Source organism: Lepisosteus oculatus, chromosome 2 (genome assembly GCF_040954835.1).
Source record: "Lepisosteus oculatus isolate fLepOcu1 chromosome 2, fLepOcu1.hap2, whole genome shotgun sequence".
NCBI classification, from domain to species: Eukaryota; Metazoa; Chordata; class Actinopteri; order Semionotiformes; family Lepisosteidae; genus Lepisosteus; species Lepisosteus oculatus.
The window spans coordinates 10,879,805-10,890,785 of NC_090697.1; the positions used below are offsets into that span (position 1 = coordinate 10,879,805).

Below are 10,981 nucleotides of genomic sequence, written 5' to 3' on the forward strand. Positions count from 1 at the left end.
TTAGATTTGGCACGAACAGTAAAAATAATGCTGGGCACACACTTAACTGTCATCCTTCATGTGGTGATCCTTCATCAGGATGATCAATAATTATATTCAAATCACTATTTCAATTAAACTCAACATTTATGTCTACAGCCTGACTGTTTCCATTAAGCACCTGCAACAGTTTACGCAAGTGTACCAGTTTCTATTTAAATCAAAATGTAAAATCCTGGAAATTGTCACTGGAAGGGGACAGTTTAGAGTGTAAATGTACTGTACACACATCATGGAGTAAGATCATCAGTGGTAACTTTCAACAAGAGGCACAGGCTCTGGACCTTTCACTCTTTCAGCATGTTAAATTTATCAGTCATCAGTAAAAACACAAAGGAGTGCATTTAAAACTCTTAAGGTACAAGATGTGATTCCCTGCATTTTTCTTGGTTTCTAGTCTATGCTTTGATTTCAGTACCAATCGCAAATCATGCGAAAAAGTTTCTAACAATCCAAAACACACTGATCACAAGAAACATTGTGTATTTCTGCAAAGCACTGCACTCATTTGTGCATGTAACAACATGAATAATGACATGTAAACAAACAGCAAAGACATTCATGTATAAAAACAGACAGGAACATTCTATGATTCAGAGCATCAAGAACATGCTTTTCTCCACCTCCAGCGATCAGTACTGAAAAAACACACTGGAATAGAGTGAGGGAAAAGGCCAGGAATGTCATCTTGCAATGAAGCCTTTCCTAAACTAAGCATCAGAACAATTCCCCATCCAATTTTAAACACTACTCTTTGACCTCAATAAAAAAAGCATGATTACAAATTGAACAAGCACTGAAGCTACCATAGTGTTTCCCATTGTCTTTAGCAAGCATTCTAAAAATTATACACTTTTGTGTTTAAATACAGTACTTTGAATAAAAAGAATGGCAGCTGTGTGACTCCAACATATGGGTTGATTGTATCTAAGCTCCATAAAAGCCTGATGTAACCTTTCACGGTTCAAAATTGCATACTCTGAGGATTGGTGTGACCACAAATGTAGTATGTTCTACAATTCCTATTTCACTTCAAAATAAGGCCTGATGAATTACTAAAGGATATTATCTCAAATGACTCCTACATAACTGAAGAGTAATTTTCCTCTGTAATTAAAATAAAAAAGGTTTTTCTGACAAACCCTGTACTTGATTGTCTTCAACTTAGTTTGGATCTATTCGTTATACACAGTAAACATAAAAGCTTAAAGAGATCATCAAATTTACTCCCAAAACAAATTACATTGAATACTATAAAAAGACAGTATAAGAATAATTAAAAACAAAGCTTCAGAAAATGCATTTTTAAAAATGCTTAAAACAATCACCTTAAAACCTTTTTCTAAAATTCATGTTTAGAGAGAGCCTTTTGTTTCAGACTACCAGCCATCCTAGAAGAAAACTTCTATAGATAAAACTTCTATAAAACTAAGATAGCTCAGCTTTGTGTTCTTTCTAATACTTTGTATCAAAAGCTGCAAATCAGATTTCATTTTGTTAAGCCTGTTTAAAGTACCCTAACTGACTCAAATATCAGTTTGCATTCATTTCCTAGTTAAAATAAATTGCATTTGCAGACGTATATCAAAAAGACATGCAAAATCCAAACCAATGCAGCATTTCCTAGAAACACCAGTCTAGTTTGCAAAGGAGGCAAAAGTAAAGAGTGACATCATAAGCTTCCTTATTTTCCTGTCCGACAAGTAAACAGGAGAACTAACTGCTGATCCAGCCTGAAAGAAACAGCTGTGCCTGATGTTTATACTCTTCTGTGCAAAGTCTATATCAGAGCTCTGCATGTTTGAGGACCTTACTTGAAGACTTTTTTTTTTTTTGCATTGCACGAGTCAGAGTAGAAGATACAGGTGTCTGCTCACAGAAAAATAAAGGCAAAGAAAACACAAAAATACGAAAACCACAAGCATCTGCCTTTCAAACCACTCGTGTCAGAGTTCAGCTCGTTTTCCTTTTCTTTCATCGCACAACGTCCTCCTGTCTTTTTCAAAAACATTCTCTTCCATCACGGTTATGGCGCAATAAAAAAACAAAGTAATCTTTTCGGAATGCCAGTGTGTTGGACACCACTGGAATAACTACACGAGCGCGCCCACGACCTGCTTCAGGAACAAAAATCTTTTGAACTAATTATTTTGCGGAGATAATGCCCTTTCTCTGGCAAAACAACCACTGCCCTCCTAGGGATCAAAGTATAAACTGTGCCGCTGTCATAGAATAATTGAAACAAAAATAAAAACAAAAGACAGAAAGGAATATGAGGACCCTTACGCAGCGGTCTTTAATTGAAGGAGGTGGTAGTGTACATCGGGGCTATGTGCTGCAGGACATCTGTACATCAAATGTGAGGGAGGGACACAACACTTACAGGAGAACTCCAGTTTCACGAGTTTTCTATAAAAATATGATCAGAATACAAGTTTTAGGAGTGCACAGACTTCGCCTTCTAAATGGCCCTTTCCTTTACTTACTTCAAAACGAACAACACAGGCAACACTAGCATTTAACCTTTCCTTCGAGAAAGGAAAACTCCGCCGCCAGTGTGACAAACTAAATAAGGCCTACTGTACCGTTACACTGGCTGAAGCACTGAAAAGAATGGTCAAACAACAAACATAAAGAAAGCTGCTGCTGAATGAATGGGAACCACAGGAAAATCCAGGCTTTGTGCACGGTTTATAAACCACAGCCTCAAGAGAAGACAAGCATGGCGGCAGACCAGTTCCGTAATAGGCTGTCTGTAAAACTGGGTGAAAGAACGCGATGAAGGACAGAAAATACAGTTCTCGCCATCAAAAAAAGTTTAAACTAAGTCCATGTGGGCTTCCAGGTAACAGCAAACAATCTTTAAATGTTTTCTTGATCTCCGAGAAAGGGAAGACCATTGGTTTTAAAGACAAACCCCTATTTTTGTCCACAAAGTTTCAGAGATTTTATACAAATGGAAAAATTGCTAACATTGTTCTTAACAATGGAAGAGGTTGTGGTAATATCCATACATTGTTCTGTTAAACAATGTCAAGACATTTTTCTATGCACTATCACCTGTCTTTATTGTTGGTGAATCTACCACGACTGCCAAGTGTACAATGTGAAAGGGTAGCCTAAAATAAAATAATGGGTAACATTTCACGGTATACAATCATAATTTATAAAGCCAGTGGACACAAAACTCTTAAGTTTCACATAAGCATTCAGATGAAAATCGCTAAATGCATAATAGGATATCGATCACATAATTCTAGAAATGTCACATTCATTTTTCCTGAAAAGATATTTGACAGTGAAAACACTACCCCAACACATCCAGGAGTTTCTGTACAGACACAGGACTCCAGGTACTGTCCTTCAAGATACTGCGGACGCTACCAACATCCAGCAGCAGTCCCATCAAGAGAAGGAATATGAGTTAAACAACTTACCTGCTGCACAGAAAAGAATAAATTGTCCATCTGTAATTTTTTTTAGGACAGGCAAAAAAAATAACAAATCCCCCAGAGCTCAGGTAATCGAATAAAAACGCTGACTGCAATTAAATTCCTAAAACAGGTGTTTCTTTTTAAAAATTAAAAATAAAAGTGGGGGCGATGGTTTTGAGGATGATAAAGTAGCAGAATTACCTTCTGGTCCACGATAGAGCAGACGAGGTCTTTCACCGCGGAAATGGAGAGGTCGTGGGCTTCCAGCGTGACCGTCTCCCTGGTCAGTCCGATCTGGAGGAGGAAGGACACCCCGTGGAAGGAGCCCCGGGAGTTCGTGGGACTTGGGGCGCTGAGGCTCCCGTTGGACAGGCGGCTGTAGAGCCCCGCCGGTGGGCTGGGCGACGGCGAAGGAGTCGGTGGAGCAGACGGGTGTTGAGAGTGTGGGTATGACTTTGGCAAGGATGGAGGAGATGAGCTGCTGCAGGCAGACATTGGATGGTCTTTTTTTTGTTTTAATTTTGAGATGATTACCGTGTAAAAAAAAAAAAAAGTATGTTGCAGGTCGTAATGATGATCAAGAAAAGGCGAAAGCCCCCACCCCACCCCCTCGAACTTCAACAGAAAGAGCTGGGCTGTGGTACCATGATCTCTTTGTCGGGTTACTGAAGATGTTGGTTAAGTGCAGGCAACTTTTGTGGGGTGGGGGGTGGTGGGTGTCAAAGAAACAAACTGGTGTAGACGGGACCGATCAACAGCGCCGCTTTCCCGCGCAGCAACACATTTTCGGCTGTGGTCCTCCAAGGCCCCAGGTTATTCGGGGGAGCACACAACGGGGGTCCCGGGCTGGGATGTCAAGTCGTACCGCTGCCCAGGAAGGGTGCCGGACAAGGCGGGGTGAGTCAGCGGCGGCGGCCCGTCATCCTCTCGCTTCTCGGAGGGGGCGCAGGCGAGGGTCCGAGGGAGCCCTTCCCGACACGCTCACGAGAGGGAAGACAAAGTTTTCCTCCCCCCCCACCCCCCAAAAAAACCTGTCGAGGCGAATCCCTCCTCTGCAACGCCGTTGCTTTTAGAGCTACGCCTTTCTTTCAATGACATGGGGGGAGAAAAAAAAAACCCTTCTCCTTTCAGAGGACGGTCGTTCTCGCCCCGTACAGCTGCAGCCTGCTGTCACCACCGGAAACCTACCAACAAATAGCCCAGAGACACAGAGAAAGAGACAGGAGACGAGGGGAAATTTCGTTAATTGGGAGTTGGGAGAATGTGCGCGTTGTCTCCGCAATGGTTCCAGGCGCGAAAGCCACTTGGACGGACTGTCGTTTTAAAAGAACTGCAAATAACACGGGCTGTCGAGCTTATGAAGCCTTTCCTGTACAATACGAAGCTGCCATTAGAAGATGCCTTAAACTTTGCATTCGATCTCCATTTCTATATCGAAATTTGCTACAGGGATGAGCACCGTTTTCACAATATGAATACCAAGAAGTTAAGAAGTGGTTTGGTTTGGTTTTCGCTGTTTGCCCCCCTCCCAACAATTTAGACAACAAAGAACTCGTAAATGGTCAGATAAATATTAACCATATGATGGTGCAGCTCAGATTGCTCTCGTTTTGAATGCGTGATCGTTTAAATCCGTGGCGATGGGATCTGCTGAGTACAACCCCAAACTTTCGTGCTGTTGCGGTGTAGCACTCTTTTTTTTCTCTGCATGAACCTCGCTAGATGTTGTTTTTATTTGGAGATCTATAGCTTTAACTTTACAAGTTTTGTTAAACCAGGTGATTCAAGTCACAGATATTATTTTAAATATCTGGTTTATACGGCTTGTATTTTTTAAAACAAAATAGTTTATTGTAAGTCTTAACCCGTATTGTAAGATTCGTTTTTAAAGAGTAAAAGGCGTTCAATATCCACTGCATGTTGGATTTTAAGTTTGGGATCTCAAATTAACAAGTCAAGTTTGCCCAGATATTGTAAACGTACTCAAAAATTATATATAGAAAATGGGGTGTTGCTACATTTTTCACTAAAATAAACATAAACGTTTGAATGGTGCAAGGTTTAAACAAAAAGAAAGACAATTAACGTAGCATTTATCCATCAACTAAGCAAAAGCTAGTTCAACCACGTTTTCCCCCTTGTTTCACGACAATAGTGTAGTAATAAAAAGACGGAATGGTATCATGTAGTTAAGGTATTGTTTAGTTAGGAAGTTGTTTTCGCTTTCCAAACAAAAAACACAACTCGTCTTCAAAAAACCGTTAATACAGTAGTAAGACGTTTGGTTACCAGCAGCAGAAGAAGTTGCTGTAGTCAAATTCTGTGCGCAAAGTTACTCGGCATCTCACATCTGGAGACCCGGTGCCACATCTGGACCCTCCCACTTCCAACTGGATAGCTGACACACATCAAACCTCCTCGGTAATAATACTCAATTAATTGTTAAAATGCATTTTCCTACATGCAGCGCACACGCATACAAAGGCCAGGGCTCTGGCACACGAATAATGAACGGACTAGATTAGTTACCAAAGGGAGCACCGCTTTAAGAACTAACATTACCTCTCTCCAAAGGGCGGTTTGTTTCCTTGGCAAGACTGCTGCTGCAGAAACTCTGAATTCCAGCAACCCTCAGAAAACGAAATTAGGAGACTTCATTCTCAGCGATATTTTTTTTAAGACTTCTCAAAAATGATCCCCCAGTTCTCCACCTGCTAAGATGCGCTCGTACAAGAAAATAAAACCGAGCATAGAGGTCGTACGTTAAACTTCACCCCGCTTTAAAAACTTTCTTTTTTTTTTTTCCACAGGCAGTTCGCTAGTTCATGCGCATCTTATTATCCCTCCAGCTGTGACTTTCTCCCCCCTCCAGTTAGAAAAGACCACGCAAGCGTCTCTGGGAGTTGGAGTTCCATGACCCCGCTTCTTCAGCCAGGCGGAGCAGCAATTCTAGAGAAATAAACTACATATCCCGGCGAGCAGCGCAAGATGGGGGGGGGGTCCTGTGCAGCGCACTGCGCATGCTCCTCGCAGACAACTTTTCCGTTATGTGCGAGCAACGCTCTTGCCAGCCATGGCTGTAGTGCCTGCGACCTCTAACGGTGTAGCCGAAAACACAAACGGAACAATACGGGTTAAGAAGGGATGGTTATCTAAGCGGACCCAGTTTACCCACCGTTGGAAGCCTGCGTGGTTTGTGTTGAAAGAAACCGAGCTCTTGTATGGGGATAATGAGGAGGTAAGGCACACAGTCAGACGGTGGGATCGCTTTACAGTGGCCCCGGAAGGCAGCCCTGCGCGAGAGCGACTCGCTGGCGTTTCCAAGACAACAGGGCAAGCCATTATTTCAGCACGCGCTTGTAACTGAAGCTGAAACATTTAATCAGTCCCCACCACAATGACCAAATAAAAGATATGAACCCTGTATATTAATTTGTGCAATTCTGCGGGTATTTATCATTCATTGGTTGGCTCTCTCGCCCTTGTTACTAAGGTTATGAAGGGCGGCCAGAGACACAATACCACAAACGAGCCTACCGTTCATTAATGTCCCATGAGATGTCAGGCGGAAGTGTGTTGTGTTTCTCAAGGTTATTTGAGAAACAGGTTACATCAATAGAAACTGAATTTTGAATAATGAATATCCGAGTTCATCTAGGTGAAACAGTCGCCCAGCAAAAGGATTAAACGAACACGCCGAAAGGCAAGCATTGAGACAAAACCATTGCTCTCTGTAAGTGTTTGAAAACATCGGTGATTACCCTGTACTTTGCAATTACCCCCGGATGGTTATCAACCAAAGAATTGCGATTTTAAGAGGTTTATTGTCAGTATTATGTGCTTCAGTTCACCCTAATCCCTGCTGTGCCAATTCCATTTCGTTCTTAAGCACTTTTATAACACACGTATGAGTTAAGGCAGAAAATTAATATACAAAATGCATCATCATTTAAACATATGGTACTGTATTATAAAATAATGATTGCAATGGCCTGTGACCTACTAAGTTTGCGTGGCTTACAACCAAAAACGTCATCAAAATAAGTTAACTGGCCCCATAGGCGTTAACCTAAAATTATAACACAAATATCAGTGTTTCTAGTATAACTTTCTTTAAAACATCGGCTGTGGGCTTTGATAGAGAGCTGGTTGCACAGGATAAGTGCTCATCGTGGTCTGTGAAAACACTAGTCGCTGTGTCGGGATTTTGGCTGATTCCTGTGTCTGGCCAGTTCCTTCCTTGCCAGAATACATGTGTTGAAAGGACTTGCCCTAGGGTTAATGATGCCTGTATCAGGGCTCACAGACAGCTCCACCAGCAAAGGCACTTAGTGAAAGCACAGCTCGTAGCATTCAATGCAGACATGGACAGGTGGAGCGCGGGCTGTGGCCTCACTGTCTGTGGCTGAGTTGACCGAGCTGGTGGCAGAAACCGCCGGGGACGAGTGAGAGTGTTCTCAGTTCACAGGGTCGTCAGGGAGAGCTGCATCGCTCCTCCCATCAAAGCACTGATGGTCCTACGGGTGCTATGAGTTAAGAAATACGAGGCAATTCCACTCCTTTGACTAAAGGGTACAAGATCATCGTCCCGGCGATTCCAATATAGGCGAAAATGGAGGGCGAGCCTGTGAAGTCATTTTAAAAAGAAGGTAAAAGAGCCTTTTCTCTCCCGTACTCCATTGGCCTTACAGGTGATCTCACCCTACCATAAAATGTGTTTTCTCGCCCAGGAACCCCGCAAGACTATAAACATGGTTGGTGCGCACATCGGGGCAGGCGATGGCCGGGACACCCAGTACAGCTGGACAGTGACTCCAAAGGACAGCAAGAGGACGTTCTTCCTGAGAGCCGGCAGCGAGGCCGAGCAGCAGGAGTGGATGCAGGCCATCTGCGAGGTGATGCTGGGCTCCTCCAACGCGCGCCACCTCCGCGCCTGTGCCATCCAGTAGCTCGCCCACCGCGGAGCACTTTCGGCTGAGGCCCTGGGTCCTTCGCAGCCCACTTCATTCGGCAGTACCGGGTGAAACAGGTTTACACTCCACCATATCCTCCCATCCCCGTTTTTATATGATAAAGTCATCATCTAGAAATGTACGCGATTTGCTGCTAGATAAATCATTAAAGAATTACTGATTTTATATTCATTTTTGTAGGAGAAATATTATCAGATGTGACACACTTATTGATTATGGAACTACTGACCTTTCAAGATGGGAATTAAAAACTCAAGTTGTCAGTGGATGATTACTGTTCCTTTCTTTGCATACTGAAATTGCTCAGGTCTTTGACAATATAAGCATACCGACTCAATAGACCATTTCTATCTTTGTCACTGACAAAGTTTGTGCATGTCATCGGTTTTAATTGTAAATGTACACTGTTATTAAATATTAAATAAAAGATCCAACATTCCACTGCTGGAGACTTTCTTTAAAAAATTCATGGTTAGAGCAGACATTTCCTGGTGCATTTTAAGAAGCTTCACAACCCAGTAAACACACCACAAGTGTCTGGATTACATTTAGGAAATTTTCACAGACATGTTCCATGCCTATAAATGACCTATAATTGTTCTGCAACTACTTTAATAAGTTACTGTGAGTTCTAAAATAAACTCAAAGTGTGTACACAGTGGAGTAAAATTAGGTAAATTAACCCAAAACTAAAGAAGTGTATGCACAATTTGTAAGTGTATGCAAAATATCAACTGCTGTATGATCAAACAAGGTCTTAAAAGTGTCACCCACTGCTTAATTGTTTATCAGTTGTTTTTTTTTATATGCTGTCCTCTTCAATTAATGGCTACAGATCAGGACAATATCACTACTGTTTCAAATTTCCATTTACTGTGCCTTGCAAAACCAATCAGACCCATCATATGGTGTCACATTTTGTAAAATTATGAAAAGGTACACAGTGGCTATCAAAAGTATTTGTGCCCCTTTGAATTGTTCACATTCAATTGTGCTGCAGTTTGGAATCTATATATTTTATTGGGATCTTCTGCCATTGACACAAAACAGTGTAATGTCAAAATGAGAAAATTCTTCAAATCCTCCTCAATTAATTCTAAATCAAAAACAGAAAATGAAGGAAAAAAAGACTTTAAGGATGAGATGGGTTATTGTGAATGTCAGTAAAAACATAAGACTAAAAAAATGTGTAGAGTGCATAATTATTTGAACTGGTGAACTAAGTACTAGCAATTACAGCCACAAAACCTTTTGAGTTCGTCTCTACTAACGTTGCCGTCGGCTTTGCGCACTTTCCATCTGCTCCACTTGACATACTTGCTCAGGATCTCTGAAGTGGCTTAAGGATAGTAATAATACTAATAATAATAATTGCTTACACTTATATAGCACTTTTCTGGACACTCCACTCAAAACGCTTTACAGGTAATGGGGACTCCACTCCCCACCACCAATGTGCAGCACCCACCTGGATGACTTCCTGTAACAACAGCAGTTTTTTTAAGTTTTTGCATAGATTCAACATTTTCCCCCATCTTAGCAACCGAACTTCGTAACTCGTTGCCACTGGCCTCACGGTAGCGGGCCTACCCAGTTCGATCCTTGCCCAGGTGCTCAGTTTGAAGGCACAGGTCGATCCAGGGATTGTCTGGGTGGTACACTGCTCCTTGCATTTCTCATTGACGGAGTAGGCCATACTCACAGGGATATCCAGACACTGATCATTTGTGTACCCTTCTGCTAATCTGTGCCTTTATACTTTTTTTGTTGAGTTGTTCTGAAAGCTGCTTGGCCCTCATAGCCAAGTCTCTACCTCAAATTCGCTGACCAAGGAACCTTACAGAAATAGGTATACATATTCTGTAATCATCCTAACCACTGTTATTGCACACAGAGATTTCTCAATTATGTGGTTTGTTGTAATTTTGGGTATCTGGGAAATTAATTTTGTTTTGCCACACTAAACTGTTTGAATACTTATTCAGTCTTATCTTTTCCATTTTCATTTCATATTACCACCTTTGTGTTTTGCTTTGAATGTGTGAAGTAGGGTGTTCACATGACAAATAATTGCTACTACAGTGTTATCACTGAAAACTTTAAAGTATCAGTTATCAAATTTTGAAATCTGTGCAGGAACCTGAATATTTTTGCAAGGCGCTGTATATATTTGTTTGGTCAATAAAATCAGTTAACTGGCCATAAAATATAAAAGCCCTTTGCACAAATCTTTATTTAAAAACAATTGTGTCGCAGAGACATAAGATATAAAACGTGTTATTAAAGAGATAAGTAATTAGCTCTGTTTCTTTTTGTATGATTTAGAAAACTCAAGCCTTGTGCAACACTCCAATATAACAAACAATACTGAAGTAAAATGTATTCCAAATAGTTATATAATCAAACCACACAGAATTTGTTAAGATGGATACTGGCAGTTAATTGTAGAGCATAAAAACTAGTAATACTGATCAGTTGTTCCCTAGGCCTGCCATCAATCAGACATAGTGAGCAGCTGATCACGGTTACTGACCT

The 10,981-nt window shown here is 41.4% G+C and overlaps 2 protein-coding genes across 4 annotated transcripts in view; one reads left to right on the forward strand and one right to left on the reverse strand.

Annotated features, from left to right (window-relative positions):
- Nucleotides 1-6,312, reverse strand: part of prkd3 (protein kinase D3) — a 105,322-nt gene extending 99,010 nt beyond the window's left edge. Inside the window, exons 1-2 of one of the 3 annotated variants that reach the window (XM_015354321.2) lie at nt 6,036-6,312; nt 3,675-4,657 (exon numbers count right to left, since the gene is read on the reverse strand). In XM_015354321.2, the coding sequence (XP_015209807.1) occupies nt 3,675-3,968 (294 nt within the window). In that variant the 5' untranslated portion in view covers nt 3,969-4,657; nt 6,036-6,312. Of the gene's footprint in view, nt 1-3,674; nt 4,658-5,762; nt 5,992-6,035 lie in introns of those variants that run through there. The other 2 variants (XM_006626132.3, XM_069196918.1) reach the window with 2 other exon arrangements.
- A 148-nt stretch (nt 6,313-6,460) lies between these two features.
- Nucleotides 6,461-8,887, forward strand: LOC107078235 (uncharacterized). Its single transcript, XM_015354374.2, has 2 exons — nt 6,461-6,711; nt 8,204-8,887. Exons 1-2 carry the CDS (start codon nt 6,547-6,549, stop codon nt 8,420-8,422), a joined length of 384 nt encoding a protein of 127 aa, XP_015209860.2. The 5' UTR covers nt 6,461-6,546; the 3' UTR covers nt 8,423-8,887.
- Nucleotides 8,888-10,981: the final 2,094 nt, after the last annotated feature.

What these genes read in the sequence shown, in the direction of transcription:
- LOC107078235 (XM_015354374.2), top strand. Translation starts at nt 6,547, where the DNA reads ATGGCTGTAGTGCCTGCGACCTCTAACGGTGTAGCCGAAAACACAAAC. An exon ending in TGTATGGGGATAATGAGGAG is followed by an intron (nt 6,712 to 8,203) that starts GTAAGGCACACA and finishes TTTCTCGCCCAG; the next exon opens with GAACCCCGCAAGACTATAAA.